The 19,357-nt window shown below is 37.3% G+C and overlaps 1 protein-coding gene across 1 annotated transcript in view; it reads left to right on the top strand.

Moving 5' to 3' along the window:
• NKCC (sodium potassium chloride cotransporter) overlaps positions 1-19,357 on the top strand; it is a 154,398-nt gene that overhangs the window by 110,722 nt on the left and 24,319 nt on the right. Inside the window, exons 12-13 of the mRNA XM_081733432.1 lie at positions 2,112-2,353; positions 12,880-13,079. Coding sequence (XP_081589558.1) covers positions 2,112-2,353; positions 12,880-13,079 — 442 coding nt within the window. The remainder of the gene's footprint in view (positions 1-2,111; positions 2,354-12,879; positions 13,080-19,357) is intronic.

Here is a 19,357-nt window from a genome sequence, read left to right on the forward strand (position 1 = left end):
ACCTCGCCACTTCATCGTGCTGCCCCAACTGCTTATAGTTACAGTTTGAATTTACAAACGCACACACGAAGAGAATAGCAATATTGGTTGCCAATGGAATTCCTGGTCGTAGCAGCTACGGTATAAGGTAGGAGCTTACCTGCATCGTGTACCATTCTACAACGTCAAACTCTTTTTAAGGAGACAAGTGCAAAAAACATATTATTCCCACTGTCAATTCTATTCGTGAACTTGGAACTGTTTGAGAAATAGTTATTTCGTTTATTGCATTGTGTCTGTAATTCTGTGAGGTGCGTGTTAGGGAGAGTGTGTGCAGGCAACAAATATATACAAAAAACGACACACCATGGCGTTAAATAAGGCAAACATTACCATGTACCTCTTGCAGTAGTTGCAGACATTACGGTTCAAGCACAAAGCAACAAATATATGAGAACTGGAAAGAGTAATCGCAGATGACATAATTGGATTCCTAGCGGATGAAGAACTGGAATTCGAAATGGAATACACTGTAGATATTCTAGAGGAGGCACATCACGAGATAAACAATCAAGAAGCTAGTGTGGAAGCGGAAGGGGGTAATCACACAACAGATTCCGAAGATGCCGACAGAACACCAAGTGTCAGACGCATCACTTCCATCACCATCGAAACGCAAGAAAGGCGATTCACTCTCGGTTGAGAAGACGAAACAAATTATTAATTACATGACACAACACCCAAACCACGGTAAAAAGACAATATGTAACCGATTTCGCATTAGCGAGTGGACCTACGATCGTGTTGTTTAGAAAAGAAATACAGGACTATCACGCGAAGTCAAGCGTTCCCTTTTACAGGAGGCATTGTACGTGCAGTTTATCCACGCACGTGAAGTAGTTTTCCAAACGGTATCAGACAGTAATCTTCAGACAGATAGCTGAGAATTATTAAATAATGAAGAGGTGCGAAGTACAATAGCTCCACCTGGGAAATCAGTAAAGTGCGACAAATTCCAAAAGATACCACCGGCATATTTCAACCTTTGATTGTACTTTTTTTAGACAATACAAAACATAGGCGTACCATATGTGATTATGCAATAAAGGACGAACATTTCCATTTAAAACTGCATGACAGAGATACAATTGTCACTCTGCATTCCCTTGTGTACAATCAATTTCAGTTTCCTGGCTTCACAGAAATGATTCAATAAGCATTTTGTAAATCAGTATATATTGATGAGCCGATCGAATGGTTCGAGGTGCCCAAGAAGCACGCTTTCAATGTTTCCGGCATAAACTTTTTTGATATTTGTGACGCTTCACTTTTTATTAGGTGCTCATGGTGCTCTGCAAAATTCTGTTTTGACCATTTTATGAATACAGAGGACTTGCATTTCTTGCATTGCCGTAATTTTGTCCAGTAAGAATGCTATCTCTGTTTTCAACATTCAAAGAACTGTAAGTTGTAAACCGTTGTAGATATGGACAAACTAATTAGTGTATGAGATTGGGTGGAAAAAATCATTGTTGTTTGATACCTCACATGACCCTCTTTCCATTTGAAAAAGTTGACGTCGATCCAATATGGCGGATTTCAAGATGGCGGCCATGATCTGGAATGCCATAAAAACATCCCTCCTAACTCGATTTACATAGTTGAAGTCATAACTATTGTTCCTCCATCTTTTTAAAAAATATATGGGTCTTGCAACTATCAAATTATCTTGTATTTGGCTTTTCCAAATTCATGTTTCTATTTCGTTTTTCCCATATTTCTAGTGCTCATTAGCAGCTAAAATTTTTGTCAATATCTTATATTCAACCCTACTCTAGGACAGTAGTTGTTTCCTTTTGCTAACGCAACGGCGAAGTGGTGAGGTCTACTTGTTAGGTAGTGCAATGGTTAATGTACTGCGAGTTACTGTACAACATAATTTTTTAAAGTTTTTTTTTAAAAAAACTTGTTCTTTCGATTTTCTCATAAACTACGCATGAGGATTAACATCTAATCAATATCATTTTAGTCAGTTGAACGAGATCTATCATTTGATATATGCCTCATTTTGCGACAATTTTGTTCCTTAAACGCTATTAAGAATATAAAATTGCTTGATTTTTGATTTTCAGGAACGTTTGAGTGGTCGACAAAGAAACGCTCTGATAAAAAGAGGAAATTCGTGGTTGAAAGTTCAGAAAATCAAAGCCTTTTACACTGTTGTGGATGGAATGGAGTTTGAAGATGGTGTCAGGGCTCTTATCCAAGCTTCAGGGATTGGGAAATTGAAACCGAACATAGTTCTAATGGGATACAAGACAAAATGGAACACATGTGATACCCAAGAGTTGGTCTCATATTTCAATGTTTTACAGTAAGTACAATATATTACAATCACAATAAAATGGCTAAATAGCTATTATAATAATGTTTTCTGTTTGTTTTTGTAGGTTTCCAGTTAAGCTGGGTTTGATTTGGTTTTCAGCAGCGAGGCAATATGAGACGTGGACCTTAAGTTTAACGTGGAGTCCGAACTACATGAGCTCTAACTGGGAATCAAATCCGGGTCTCCCACGCCAAAGGCGCGTACGTTAATCGTCTAGTTACGAGGGAACTCTTTCGAGTTTAACGTATCTTTCGGAGTAAGGCTATATACATAAAAATGAACTTACTGGTAGGACCATATTTAACATTTTTGCTGCTCGGGGCCATTAACAATGGAGCCCCCTCGATTTTAATAATTACCAGTGTAAGAAAATTCGGAATAATGAAGTGAATAGCCAAACTCAAAGAATTGGTAAAAATATTTTGAAAAGTAAAAGAGATTTTAAAAAATTCGAACAATATCAACTTTATGCGCATGGATAATAAATTTAGAAAAGGGTCTGTGACACATCCATAAGGTGTCTGCGCCACAACAACCGATTTTAATGAAACTGGTAGACTAATAGACCCTGGGATGCCTGCATCACACTAATTTGTTCCAATAGACCGCGATCATAGACCTGATAGTGCATCCTTATGCTCTCTTAATTCTGTGTTACTGTCGTGTAACATTGATAAGTTACAGTACTTGATATCACTACGCCCCGAATATGGCGACTATTAACGTTAACTATATGACTTCTACACAGGTGTAATGGAAATGTATGACTGAGAAGCCAGACAGAGTGCGTAACTAGAGGCGGGTGTCCGGGGTCAGACCATCCCAACATCTTCTCACCTCATTTGCTTCAAAACGCTCAAATTTGAGTTTAGTTTTTTTTCTTGCATTATGTTATACTTGTCATGTAGTTCAAACTAAGTAAGAGAAAATGTATTGCAGTCTTCACGTTTTCGAGATATGCACATTCGCACAATTATTTGCGCATTATGCACAGTTCTGTGCAGGTGCAGACAATTCGTTTTAATTCCGTTTTAAAGCTATCATGTATCTACTATCTTATATATAAAAGAGAACGTACAAAATCCTTTGTTCCCTCATCACGCTAATACGGCTGAACCAATTTCTTTTATTTTTGGGGGGTTATTAGGATTTGGACCCTAGATGGTTTTTATCATATCACTTTAATTTTTAATTACCAGTGTCTTGAGATAATTGACCATTCAAGTGTCCATAACGTACAAATCCTTTGTTAGTTATTCATCATAGGTAAAAATAAACGTATTTATATGCAACCCGCATGACCGTGTCACTCGGCGGGTTAACATAAATGACAGGCGCTATAATGTTAACATTTACTGCAATCACTTGAAAGCGAAAAAGTAAAAATTATCTAAGTAACAAAGTTTATTGCGTTCCGGGGTGACCGCAGCGAAGCGGGGCGGGTTAACATAAATGACAGGCGATATAATGTTAACATTTAATGCAATCTTCTATGGTTTTTATCATATCACTTGAAAGCGAAAAAGTAAAAATTATCTAAGTAACAAAGTTTATTGCGTTCCGGGGTGACCGCAGCGAAGCGGGGTGAACGCTGCTAGTGGCTTATAAAGTTTGCTTGTTTTCCGTGGAGCCGTTCCCGAGATATCACGACAAATGTCATTTTTAATGAATTGACTGTATCTCAGAAACTACAGCTTTTTCGACAAATTCCTGCTAGTTACGTTAGTTTTGCCAAGTGCCGTCCGGATCCGGGGTTTTTGGGCTATATTTTAGACTTTCAGTCAAGCAGGTACTGTATCGTCACTATTTATCCTAGGATCATGGTTCATACCTCATTCTCTTCAGAATAGAGCTGCCTTTCAAATGGTACCACTTGCATGCTCATACCATATACCAGAAGCGGGGAAAAAATGTCAAAGTGAAAATTTCGGAGGGAATTTTTTTCTCGAACTTTGCCCCCCCCCCCCTGTGTGATCGTAGCCATCTAAAAAAAATCTGAGAAATAGTACTTGGTATACTGAATGTGTGTGCCAAATTTCAAGTTTCTATCTTGAATAGTAAGGGCGGGAGAGTTTTTATCAAAAATTCCCACAATGCCCCAAATTACCATAAAACACTATGATCTCAAGGAAAAAAAATTCCTGAGACATCCCTAATTACCCTAGGACTATAATCCGCCAATCATTCTCTTCAGAATAGAACTGTCTTTCAGGCGGTACCATTCACATGTCTCCATCATGTATCTAAGGCGGGAAATTCCTGAAAAAAGGGATTTTTGGGGCTAAATTTCCCTTTTTTCAACTTTTAGCCCCTCTGGACCCCCCTGTTTTAACGCAGAAATCTGAAAAAAATCTGTTAAATACTACTCGGTGGACTGAATGTTTGTGCATAATTTCAATCTTCTAGGTGCAAAAATAAGCCCGCCAAAAAAATTCAGAAAATTCCCCCATGTTACCCTATACAGAAGTATATTTTGAAAAAAATTCACTGAGACGTCCCTAATTACCCTAGAATAATAATTCGACCGTCATTCTCTTCAGAATGGAACTGCCTTTCAGACGCTATGACTTACGTGTCTTCATCATGTATGTAAGGCGGGAAAATCGCGACAAACGGGATTTTTTGGTCTAAAAATACCTTTTTTCAATTTTTCCCCCTCTGGACCCCCCTGTTTTTTTGCAGAGATCTGAAAAAAATCTGAGAAATACTACTAGGTGGGCTGAATGTTTGTGCACAATTTCAATCTTCTAGGTGCAAAAGTAAGCCCGCCAAAAAAAAATATACCCACCATGTCCCATTTTTCCCTATATAGAAGTATATTTTTCAAAAAATCTCTGAGACGTCCCTAATTACCCTAGAATAATAATTCGACCGTCATTCTCTTCAGAATGGAACTGCCTTTCAGACGCTATGACTCACGTGTCCTCATCATGTATTTAAGGCGGAAAAATGACGAAAAACGGGATTTTGGGGGTAAAAAATCCCTTTTTTTTACCTCTTTGCCCCTCTGGTTGCCCTTTTTTTTTAGCACTGACATCGGAACAAAAAATCTGGTAAATACTACTCGGTGGACTGAATGCTTGTGCAAAATTTCAATCTTCTACGTAGAAAAATAAGCCCGCCAAAAAATATTGAAGATAGGCTTAGAAATTGAGAAAATAAATTTTTGACTTGTGACGTCATCACCTCCTATGTCTGGACGCAGGACGGTCTGAGACCATACGTAATGTCTTCTACAAGGCCTCTGGACTTGGAAAACAAAAGAAACCCGGACGAGAAAGCTCAAATAGAAGAGAAATAACGCAATGTACCATGAAAAACGCGTATGGTGCAAAATTGTACCATAGGATCCCCAAAGGGTTAAGTTTCATCAAAATTGGTTGTTGTTGCCCTGACACCTTATGGATGTGTCACAGGCCCTTTCCGGAGCTGAAGTAAAAAGAAAAAAAGAAAAAAAGAAAGTGATCATAAAAATTTGAAATGAAAGTGAAATAAAATGAAACTTTTAAGTCCCACTCTTATGACGGCTTGGCTAAAGGAGACCGTGATGATGAAAACTGAATTGAATGGTAGAATGCAAGAAGTGATAGAAACGGGAGAACTCCACTTTGTTCCTACCACAAAGTTCTCTTGACACGAGCTGAGATCAAGCCAGGGACCCCAAGCACCAGAGGTGAACGCTCTACCACTGAGTCACCGCGGCTGCCTCATACAAATTTGTATTCTAAAACTTACTGCTCTGAGCCATGCCTCATGTCGCGAAACACAGCCTTACTTATAGCCTAACGACGTATCTGAACACGTGAGCCACCGATGGAAATCAGACACAGGTTTCTCTTATCACGATGGATATCTAAGGCTGTTCTTCTAGTTCTTTAATCTGTTAGATTTATTATTTATTGTAATAATAATAATAATAATAATAATAATAATAATAATAATAATAATAATAATAATAATAATAATAATACTTTTGATTATCCTTTACGTCTTTGTACAACACATACGTTACGAAGGTCACTAATCAATATATTTTTGCGAGTTTTAACTTGGTTAATTAATCACCTTTCTTGATTAAGATACAAATTGAATAAAGTTTAACGTCCACTTTTAGCGGCAAAGATACGTATATGATACAGTATATGTCGAACTTCTTCAAGTTGATTTGTTATTTTATTTGATTTCAGTGTAGCGTCTCTTTCAGCAGTGAGACTATATGAGATGTGGACCTACTGCTCAATGTGGAGTCCGAATCACATGAGCTGCCGCTTGGATCGAACCCGAATCTCCCGCGTCAAGGGTACGTACGGTAACAGCTTAACCACTAGGAAGTTCTTCTACTTCAAGTGGAATATGAACCACTACTCACACAATTTTTTAAATTCGGAATCGGACCCTGTACCAGCTGATCAGGAGGTACGCTCATGTTATGTTACTTCCCCACAAACGAGCACTGGGCTTATATCTCTAGTAGCAAGAAAGCTTTCGGCCAGTTGGCTTGTGATTGGCTTTTGGCTTTCTACGCTTGCACTTGAAACGCATGCTTTCATAACAATCTGCCTTTTGTTGTACTTGCAAGCGATGCTTTAGACCCTTCGCAGAGCTTCATAGCATCACTGGCCCTTCATTGGCTATTGACTTGACTTGACTTGTATAGCGCTTGCGTCAAGCTTGAATGGAACACTCAATGCAAGGTTGCCCCCATGTAACTTCGTTACTGGAATCCAGCTTGCGGCATACTTGCACGTTTTCCAATCAAGCTGGATGCAAGCTTGGCCGACTTGCAATTCAAGTTTACAGCAAGCGGTTTTCAAGTGGTCTCTGCTACTAGGAATCCATATGCAGCCCTGAAACAAAACATGCTATTATGCGCCGTAAAAATTTTGTTTCTCTGGACATTAGAAATATGTATAAACACGAGAAACCTTGCCTTATCACCATTTACTTCCTCATACAAACATTTCAGCAAAAATACGAGTACAACGAATCTACTGGCGTTCTTTTGTTTATTAGAACTGAGGGTAAGTCAAGGTATACGTTCCATTTTAAAATGATAACAGTTGATGTTGTTAACTACGATCAATAATAACGAATAACTAGTGTTTATTTTAATATTAAGCTCATTACGCATCCTTCTACTTTGACGAAGATTTAAAGGCAACACATTTGTCACTAATTCGCTGTAAATTTTACTAAAATCGTCCTAACCCTTTGTACACCAGTAGTTACACCATATGAAAGCACTTTTTTGATTGTATGATCTCTATTTCCTGTTGCTCAATACATGAAACTACGTTTTAGCACTGATTACTGCTGGCATCTTCTGTGCGACAGTGCAACTAACTCTCACCTAGTGCAATACAAGAAACCACCTACAAAAACAATAGTGAAAAATTATAAATAATATTTCCTATAAGGAATAGAAACTAATTATGTACCGTTTTAATTAGATGTAGAAAAAATGAAAATGAAATCTTTGTTTTACGTCCCACGATTATGCCGGTTAGGCTAAAGGAGACGGTGATTATGAGAGATGAGTGAAATGGTGGAATGAAGAAAGTGGGAGGAAACGGGAGAACCCCGAGAAAACCCACGAGCACGGTGTTTGTCCACCACAAAGTTCACTTGGCGGAGGCTGGGATCGAACCCGGGACCCCAAGCACCAGAGGTGAACGCTCTACCACTGAGCCACCGCGCCCCCATTAGATGTAGAAAAGAACTATTTATTTTTTTTTAGAATAATATATTTATGTATGGCCCTCAAAGGGTTAACAGCCGTAAACATTCAAATTTTTGAACTAAACTACTTCATCCTTATTTGATTAACTGGTTGTAGATCCATGTTAGGTGATGATTTATAAAAATGATCGAAAATCACCGATATCAGTGTCAAATTCATAGTTTTGGAGGTCTCTATACAACATCGGATTTGATTAGAATGTAATACAAAGAGTTTTGGAGGCATTTCAAATATAATCTTTCAGTTTACTGTCCCAAGACCATTTCCGTTAGGCTAAGGGAAACGAAGATTAAGGGAAATGATGGGAGAATTGGTAAAACGACAAGTGGGAAGACCTCGAGAAAACCCATTGATATGATGTTGTCCATCACAACATTACTTAGCCGAAGATCGAACCACGAACCCCACACACTAGAGGTAAGTAAGTGCTCTACCACTGAGCAACCGTGGCTCTGATTTCAAATCTAAATAGTATTAAAGTGAAAGAGTTAGGAGCACCTTAGTCATAACAATGGAAGATAATCCTACCAACTTATTTATAAGAGTATTACGTCTTATCCAAACAAACTCTGGTCGACGGTGAAAAGGATCAAGCACTATAAGTTTCAATTTCGTCCGTTAAATGTCAACCTCTGGAGTGTATGAACATGTTTATAGAATGGACTAGGTTTGATTCGGATGACACGTTCATGTCCGTTCCTTGTTAGATAATGCAAATGATTACTTCTTTCCATAAATGGTTGGCAAGTGTTCGTGAGATTAAGTAATGTCTCTTTTTACGTATCAAGATGCCATATTAATAACCACAAGATAAACTGTGTAGAATTAAACTGTTGTTACATTTGAAGCGAATTAAATCAAATTGAACGTAACAAAGTTATTGATCTATATCTATGTATTCAAGACATGAAGAACAAAGTGGACTTTTTAAGCTCGAAAGTTGAATAATATCACTCGCAAACATTAAAAAATGGGCTTCACAAGAACAAAACTGAATCACGCAATAAGTTAAGCATACAACAAGGGAAAACTTCGCAGATCTGGTAAGACGCCATTCGATACGTTTGTTTCACAACTTACGACATGTTTTTGTACGTGGATCAGTGTTGCCAATTTTTTGGGGGAAATCGCTAAATCTGGGGGGATTTGACTTCCAGGATAGCGACAAAAAATATTTTTTCCGATTAGCGACTTTTCGGGTGATTTTAAAATGAGACTTACCTACAAATTTAGCGACTTTTTGCTGCAAACAACCTGCTAATCTGTAGAGAAGCATTATTAGTTCGAAACATTTCTTATGTTCTTTTCTCTCTTTTATTTGTTTTAATCAGCTCATGTGAGGAAGCGTTTAGGAATACATCGTACCTACTCTACCCAAAAATCCTGCATTGTTATCTGTTACCCTTGCCCTGTAACGGAGAACAATTACAAACTTGATGTTCTTTAGTTCGCACAGTTTCCGTTGAGAAACACAAGTAATACAGCATTACCGATAGCAACGAGATTAGCTATTGATGTGTGAATAAAAGCGAAGTGGGTGTTTGTTGTATTTGTCCTTTGGGATCTTTTAATTATTCTGCACTTTTTCTTTTAAAAGAATGCATAATGTAAGTGTTAATTATTTTGGAACTATTTTGACTCCAAAATTTAAAAAAAGTACTCGAAAGAATGTGAAAGGGTCCCTGAATTCAAGGATTGGTTGCGCCCTGTTGATAAAGATGTGAGTAGAACATATGGTTTATTTTACATCTACAACTTTAAAGCAATGCTTATAGACAACGGATTTCACGAATAACATTTTTTAGAGACTTTTCACTCAAAATCGGAGTCATTTTACCTCTCGTTTAGGAACCTTTAGTGTCAATATTTTGGCAACACTGATACGGATTCCGATTCCGTATTGGAGGTGTTCCGTTGAACAGACTTAATCTTCTTCTTTTATGGATGTGTGTGGAAGAACCTCTCTTCTTGCTTTGAATATTCATTAGACGACTCTTACCATAATAAAATGATTCCCGAGTGTTTTTTATATGGACAGAGAAATCTTTTACCTTCATTCTGGTTTTCACTCGTATTTTGTTGTTTCTCAGAATGTTTTCTATCGCCACTGAATGACACATATTGTTTTGTATATCTTGTCTTCTCGAACCATGTTTTCTTGTTTTCAAACATTAATTTAATTCAAAAATATTTGTTTCCTTTCCCTCTTAAGTAATGTTTGTCTAAAGATGAACGATCTTTCAAGATGAAATGAAAATGAAATTAAATCTTACAGTTTAACCTCCCCACGTCTGAGGGAGACGATGATTAAGGCAAGTAAATGATTTTGGAAGAATTTGTGGGATGTCAATATGGGAGTGTCCCAAGAAAACTCACGGACACGATATCGTTCCCTTCAAACTCACTTGACTGGGAATCGAACTAGTACCAAGATGCCAGCCACGCACTAGAAGTAAGCCTTCTACCATATTGAGCCAACGTATGTGTCCCCCTCGATCTTTGAAGATAATAATAAATTATAGATTTTCGTTACTAAACCTATAGTAACACTATTGCATTACAAGGTTTTACGAAAAATGTATCCACGTTTTAACATAGGATCTGAACTTCTTCATATATTTTGAGGAAGCAGGACGGCTGAGTAGTAGAACGCTCACCTTTGATGCAAGGGGCTCTTAGTTCGACCCTAGCTGATGTGAGTTTTGAGCTCCACACCGTTGTGGCTGTATCCTCTCTACCATAGTCCTACAATTTCCTCTTACAATTAGTATTACCCGCAAGACGAGAAATTTCCTAATATTTTATTGCGCATAAAATACAATCAATAGTGCAAATAAAATGAAATGAAAATCTTCTAGTTTAACGTCCCACTATTATGCCCTTTTACACTAAGAAAGACGATGATTAAGGCAAGTGAATGATGATGGAAGATTTGGTGGAATGAGAAAGTAGGAGGAAACGAGAGTAGCCGAGAAAACCCACGGACACGGTATTATTCACCATAAATTTACATAGACGGAAATCGAACCAAAGACCCACGCACCAGAGGCAAACGCTCTACAACTGAGCCACCGTGTCCTCACCTCAATCATAATTTTCGGCTTCATTTTATAAACTATAGACTTACTATGTACTCTAGTATTAATATGGGCCACAGTGGCTCATTGGTAGAGCGCTTATATCTGGTGCGTGGGGGTCCTTGGTTCAATCCCCAACCAAGTAAGTTTGAACATCATGTGTGTAGGATTTCTCGGAGTTATCTTGTATCCTTCCACATTCTCATTCCACCAATTCTTTCATCAGCGTTCACTTGTTTTATCATCCGTCTCCCTTAGCCTAAAGGACATAATCTTGGGACGTTAATCTGAACCATTACATTTCATTTCTAAAGCCTGTGACAAACATCTTGACATTTCAGCTAAACGAATAAAAGGCAAGCTCTGACGCGACGTTGCCAAATAGTAAAGAAGGGTGTGGCTATGCTAAGGAAACGAACTACAGCGCGATCAGGTGGCAGGGGATAGATGTGTACGTGTACAAAGTAAACGTGGCAATATCGCTAGCCTCTCATTTGCTAGCAGCATTTAAAGGGAACTTGAAGCGCCGCCTTCAAATGCCAAGATATTTGTCACGCCATTTAGTCTTGATACTGTCATAATGAGAAAGTTGATGAGAGTATATGCCTACTTCAGTTTTAGTCTCATTTTAATGGGTTTCGTGGTCGTTGTAAAATATCAAATGAAATTCGTTTTTCACGTCTTTATCAAAAAAATTCGCATCAGTATTTACGCCTTATCTTTAAGACATTTAATTTTCGTTAAACGAAAAATAGGTAATATTGTAAAAATACAGAGTAAGTCAAAATAATGGTCCCGGTTTCTGAAATTTATTATGTGAAATGTAATGAACATATGCTCCTGTGAGATATGTACTTCAAAAGGATAACTTTCAATGTTTACTTTGCACGCAGTGATTCCACTTTCTCTCTCTAAGAGTCGGCAGCCAGCAGTTAAGAAAGATAGCGTTGACTGGAAAACAGAGATCTTTCTGTGCTTGATTATAATGTAAACAACCCTGTGATTAGTGTGGAACGGCATTTCCAGACCAAATATCGGACAGACCCACTCACGAAGAAGGCCATTCGTAAGTGGTATGAATATTTCAGAGACGGACTGCATCTGTAAACAAAAATCGAGTGGCTTCATATGCTACAAAAAGTTTGTTGTCAGGAGATAGACTATCGGTTTGATGTGTGCCGTGTTACATGAGGTGAACACATACGACGCTTGTGACAATTTCTGAAATCGGGTCCATCACTTTGTCCTATCCTGTATTAATAAAAATATTCAATTTTACCATCCCTGAAGAAGTTGATGAAAATACTACAGTAGGCAAACGATCATTGTAACTAAATAATAATAATAATAATAATAATAATAATAATAATAATAATAATAATAATAATAATAATAATAATAATAATAATAATATGTAAGAAAAACTAACTAAGGCGAGGTGAGGTGATTTTGAGTTTAATGTCCCTTTTAGCAGGGAGGCTATATGAGACGAGGTTCTACTGATTAACGTGGAATCCGAATCACGAGCTCCCGCCGGGAATCGAACCCAGGTTCTCTACACCAAAGGCATGTATGCTAACCGCTTAGCCACAGACGAGCTCTAAAACTAATTACCAATGCTGCCATATTGTAAAATAAATTGAGTGTTTAATAATATTTTTGCCTAATTGTTCTTTTTTTTATCATTTTTTTTACAGTGATTGTTTCAACAACTGGATGGCCGTAGCAATCTTTAGACTTAAAGATGGTTTGGAAGACGCCAATGCAGTGAAAGTAGAACCGTCAGCCACATCTGGAGAAGCTAAAGAGAATGGATTGAACGGATATATTAACGACGGTTATTCGGATTCGGAGAGCCCCGGGCAAAGCGATCTAGAAACGCCCATGGAAATCACAAGTTAGTAAAAGTAATTCTTTAATTTAACATCATTAAATAAAGTCTATGTATTACCCTATATTGTATTAGGTTTTGAGATCAGGCTGGCGCTACTTGAACTTTATGCAAGTTTGAAATAAAGTGTTAAAATGGTAGTCGATAAATCTGCTATCTGACATGATGAGAAGTGGTTTTAGTAACACACCATTAGGTGCCGAAGATCTTACAAGAAGAAACTTTTATCCCAATGTATTAATAAACTTGCGATGGATTTAAGGGAGTCACATTAGCTCATGGCCTGTTGACTAAGGTAAACGGATGAAAACTCTGTAGACAGTGAATGGAATCTCGGACTAGAAGTTTCAATTTCGTCCTATAGATGTCAATCGTTGGATAATATTTGCTGCCATCTAATGGCGAGATATGTAACTTCTACTACCTTTGTTTCAATAGTAGAAAATGGGAAATAGCTACCATTAAAGTCACCGTTACCCATTAGGACGTAACGAATTGACTTCTTAAACAAATTCAGCCTAGACAATGGCTGTAACTATCTATTGAAAAAATAAAACAGAATTCAAAAATTTGCTTTTGTTCAAGCGCTATTGTGTGGAGAAACATACTTATTGACATTGCAACACTGCTTAAATCATGTAATTGCAAGAACTTGTTGTAATTACAACTACTAAAAGCTATTGCTATAATGCTATAAAAGAGGAAGAAAACAACAATCATTTAAAATATTTTTCATAAATACGCCATTTTCAACAGTGTTGCAAACTTTATCAATGTTTATCATATCTCCGGAACGGTTTGAGATAAACGGAACGGCAAAATAATTTGTACGTTCATTGCAAACCATACAAGAACTAGATATACTTCAGAGATGGAGTGGGTCAGTGGGTCGGTGGGTCAAGTGGGTCAAGTTTTCTGAGTGGGTCAGTGGGTCGTGGGTCAACACCATGTGACCCACTGTGATCCACCACCCACCGTGACCCACTGCGACCCACCACCCACTGCGACCCACCGACTCAGTATGATCTATCGACCCTCTCTGCTCACTGCATTGTAGGCCTAGAGAGTATCTTCTGAAGACTGGTAAATTTGTCTTCGTTTTACTTTCAAGACCTTCATTTCCCTTTCTTTTCCACTTGTTTCTGTCTACTTACCTGAAATGAGTATATCTAACCAAGTGAAAAAGAACTTCAGGCACTTTTGGATATTGATGTTTTAATAGTAATAATCGCAATAGGACTTACACTACAACTTGGCTTTCGAGACCTGTGGGTTTTTAGAGCTAACTACTGGAAAAAATACAGTTTTCAATCACTGTAATATATAAATTATTTATAAAAAATTGAATGTAACTATGTGTGCCTGATCATCACGGTCAAATTGCAAAGTCAAATGAAATTACTTTTGGTATATAGTTATGCCTTAATCCAAATTGGGATGTTATATTGCTTTTATTATAATGCATAATATCCTAAGGAGGTAGTGAGGATCCGAATTTTTGCGGAAAAAAATGAGTATCTCGCAAGCCGTTAAACTTACGGAGCTGAAATTCAGTGTATTAACTCTTTATTGAAAATAAACAGAATGTGTCTTAGCATTTTTTAAAATTCTCCTTTATGTGTGTGTGTGGGGGGGGGGGCACTTTCTATATATGGAAAATTGATAGTGAGTTGGTTTGAAAAATGATCGATGTTATTTAAGAAATAAAAATCAGAAACAAAAAATACAGTGCTTGGCTCCATATATTCATTGCTTTCTGCTATAATAATTGCTGAAGCTTATGTTTATTATATGGAGCGCTCACAGCACAGGGCAATCAACCTATAAAGTTGTGAGAAAAATAGGCATAAAATTTGTACTGTAAGCTTAATTACACGGAAATTTGAAGTTTGAATTGTACGCATAATTGTATGGAAAATTTTACACTTTTTTCCCTTTACGTTGGTCTACTTACTTTAATTTGAAACTTTGAAATTTCATCTTTTTTTTCCACTGAAAAGTATTGATAATTCAACAAGGAAATAATTATACTATGATAATTTAATTGAAATTCATCGTAATTTCGCACATGGCAAACAGCAGTGTGGTAATTGAAGTTGAAGGAGGAGGGAAATTCCCATTCACCTCTGAATACTTTCCAGAAACCTCGTTCGCTTTCGCTTTCTAGGCGGGGGAGGGGACTTGGTAATGGTATCAAACCTTCATGTGTAATTACAAAAATTAAATTTATAAACAAATAAGAAATCATCAGTTTATCAGGCTTTAATTGATAATTTATTCAGAAGATTCCCTATGAAAGGCGTGGTAGATGAAGTTTCTGTTCTACATGGGTCGACATTGCGAACTGACATTGTCAATATGGAAAAGATGTTGTATGGTGATAGAGAGATGATACTTCTTGCTGAGTATTTCAAAACTGACCAAGTAAAATCGTTATCAGACTTAAGTCTAACAAGTAGATTGTCGATGAGAAGTTGCAGAAATCGGGTAGAAGTGTTATCAATTTCCACGACAGAGTACGAACGGAGATTTTCCCTTATGAATTTACAGATGACATATTATAAATAGATTAAGTGCTCAAACATTGTCTAACTTGTTGTTCATCAATGTTAATGGCCCACTGCTAGACAAGCTCAAAGTAGACGAGCTAGTTATTTCTTGGCTGAAGGATGGACATCATTCCACTGCGGATGATTTACCGCCGAAAAGCTACCAACAGGAAATAAATCCGATTTCAGATTTGTTTTAAGGTGGAACATTACGAGTTATGGAAAATGTATACTTGTATTACTAATGGCTTATTGGTGTTATTAAACTTTGTACCTACTTTTTAGTAACTCTCTTCTTTGCTTTAGGTAAACTACTTTGGAATAAATATTCAAACTTAAATTTAACGTGGTGTTTTAGTGATTACACAAATTACAATTATGAGCATACTTTATGGAGATGCTCTCACATAGGGTACCCGAGTACCTTTATACCTTATGAACAACTGATTTTTCAAGTTCTTTGTGAGAAAAATACTGTGAACTGAGAAACCATAACCTTTTCCATATTGTACAGGGGTATTTTCCTGCGAATATAAGTTTCTTGTGGAATGCGTTCAAAAATTAACACTTGCAAGAATACTCTCTTAGTACAAGTATATTTTAGGCACACACTAATTTCCCCCCACCTCGAATTGTTTCAATTTCCTCACTGACAAACACTTTACCATTTTATATCGTAAAGGTCAGATCCACTGTTATTGTAACAGAGTGGTATTTGAGCGATTGACTAGAAATTCAAACTCCGATTAGTGACAATTTCACAGGCTTGTTTTATTACAAGTGTAAACTCTTTAGTCAGTTCAGAAGAGGCCGTGGATCGTGTTCAGAGTTGATGACGATGGATTTTGGTGAATCAGAGTAGGTCAAAGTGGATGAGAGTGGTTCATGGTGGGTGGTGGGTCAGAGTGGGTCGCCGTGGGTGGTGGGTCACGGTGGGGGGTGGGTCCGAGTGAGTCACGATGGGTGGTGGGTCAGTGAGTCGTGGGTCAAGTTTTCATTGACCCACGCCACATCAAATCATTTTTTCGAAATATAACCTTTCGAAAAAATTCAAATATTCAAGCACTAGTAACTTCGTTCCTATTCATTCGAAAAATGTCATACCATGGTATCCAAGGCTAAGGTACTTCCAATGTGCTTATCCTCCGTTATGCTGTATGTGGAGTAGAGGCTTCCAAACTTCGGATGTTTGTGATACTATAAAATGCTTAGTTTGCAACACTGAATAATAAATGCGGTATTTTAAGTTTTCATTTGATATGATGATTTCAAATATAAATACGTAATAATGTGGTGTAGTGCCATCTGAAAAAACGTAACTTTATAATGGGTCGGCAACGCCGTTTATTGGGTGTTTCCGTTTGATACATGCAAATATGTTCCCCTGCTTATAGTTGCTTCGTGCGAAGTTTCACTTTTCTCTCTCTTTTGGTTTCTCCGTTATAGGGGATGATCAAGATAAATAGTCCATCCTGTATATACATACACTATATATATATATATATATATATATATATATATATATATATATATATATAGGCGCGGATCCAAGGGGAGGCTATAGGGGCTATAGTTGTTCCCCCTTCACGCTCAGGTATACACTAGATAAAATGAGCTTCAATCCTGTTTTACACTGGATAAAGTGGCAAACTATGGTTTAGCCCCTCCCTTGATCATACCCTGGATCCGCCACTGCATATATATATATATATATATATATATATATATATATATATATATGTGTGTGTGTGTGTGTGTGTGTGTGTGTTTCTAAGGGGGCACAGTGGCTTACTGGTAGAGCGCTTACCGCTGGTGCGTGGGGCTCCTGGTTCGATATCAAGAACTAACGAAACTTTAAATACCAAACTACTGAAATATAACCAAATATTGAATATAACAAGCAGCAGCGTCACGCGTACACCACGTGAAGAAGTTTTGTTTGCATGGCGTCATATTTCCTTAATTAACATTGAAACTGGGATTTGTAGATTTTTGACCTTTATTACCTTTTTAACGTTTTTTACTCAATAGAAATAAATGTTAAAATCGAAAGTAGCTGATTTCTGCCATTTGCTGTCTGAAGAGTGAATTTAAACCTCAAGAGAGAGTACCTATACTTAGAGTGCTAAATCGATTTTTAAGCAATCGTTTCTCCCTATCTGTTACCGGTTTTACACCATGTAAATTAATATTTAACTGGAAGGGCTTAGCTATTTTTGTTACTTCCTGTGTTACTGAAGATGGAATATATTTATAATCTTGTGACGCTTTACTAGTTGCAGGAAACCAGCTCTCCCTTCTAGCGTTCTGAGGTACTATCTTTTTTTTTTTTTTTTTTTTTTAACCCTCTGTTCAAAGCGAAAGGAGCACTTTCGGTTTTAACGTTTATCGCTTTAAAGCAAAAACAGTAACAGATAGCTGCGAAAAGTAGCTTTCTACAATCAATTGAGCGTCCTAAAATATAATAATACTGTGGATGATCAGGGGAGCAGAGTTCTCTTCAATATTGGTAGGCGGCCAGATTTGATGCTTATTCTGGTGGGGCATCAATTTCATATCCCTTTCCTTTGTGGCAATCGTACAAAAATTACACTTCTCCCAAAAAACACATTTCAAATCGGATTATTGGAGGGACAGCCCCCCCAGTTCCGAGATCGGAGGGAACATGTCCCCCTCAACCCCCGGGATTTGCGCCAGCGCTAAAACTTGAAGTGGTAGAAGTAAAGTATCACTGCCGGTTTCGATATTAATTAAGACAATATCGCCATCTAAATTCGTTCATGTGGGAAACATGTGTTTTGTTACTTCTTTACTTTGCACCTTGTATAATAAAATACTTAACTCCTCCTTTGGTTCAATCACGATTGCTTCTATCCTTTTATATTTGTATTTCGATTTTAATTAGGTAACAATAAGAATACCATCTACAAGTCGTACGCACTTGACAATACAGAGGCGACAGTTCGCATTGGCTATGCACACACTTCATCACAACTTCCTCTCACTACATATAATACTAAATACTTATTTTATTGACTGGTTATAGCACTGTCGAATTACATACCTAATGTTAACATTTTTATGGCGTTTCTTCGTTCATATCATCTGTGTAACTCAAATTTAAATTTCTTACAACTCTCCGATTGTTTCATCACAATTTTCTCCAGCACTCACTTCAAATTACACAAGGTGACCCAAACAACTTCCCACATTTTAAAAGCTAATAAAAAAATCCAGATAGAAAATTGTTTACTGAAAAATGTAGAATGATGTCGAGAACAGTTTATAATTACTTTATTCTGTTCTTACACTCTCCTTCGTAAGCCCAACGGGTGCAGAACGTTCTGGGGACTACAAAATAAAATATCTCACAGCCTCGATATTTCAACGGTCAACGATATACCTACGGTGAACATTTTTACTTGATGGAATAGCAAATTTTAAGGGAAAAAGCTCTTTGTACTGTAATTACAGTTATTGGTGCTTTTTTTTTTTAACATTTGTACTGCGTACGTGTGATGCGTTTCTGGCCAAGCCATAATGACCAATGAAAACGGCAGGAGAGATGAGCGGTAGCGATGACCCGCTATTCTTTTTGCCCCTCCATTGAAACTGCTACAGTCAACCATAAAGTAGGGGGTATTTATTAAATAGGGTGTTATTTACAATAATTGCATTGTCAATTGCTGTGTAATTTCAACACATAATAGAACAAAATAGTTACAAACTGCTTTA

This window comes from Thermobia domestica, chromosome 12 (genome assembly GCF_964235325.1).
Source record: "Thermobia domestica chromosome 12, izTheDome1.hap1.1, whole genome shotgun sequence".
Taxonomy (NCBI): Eukaryota; Metazoa; Arthropoda; class Insecta; order Zygentoma; family Lepismatidae; genus Thermobia; species Thermobia domestica.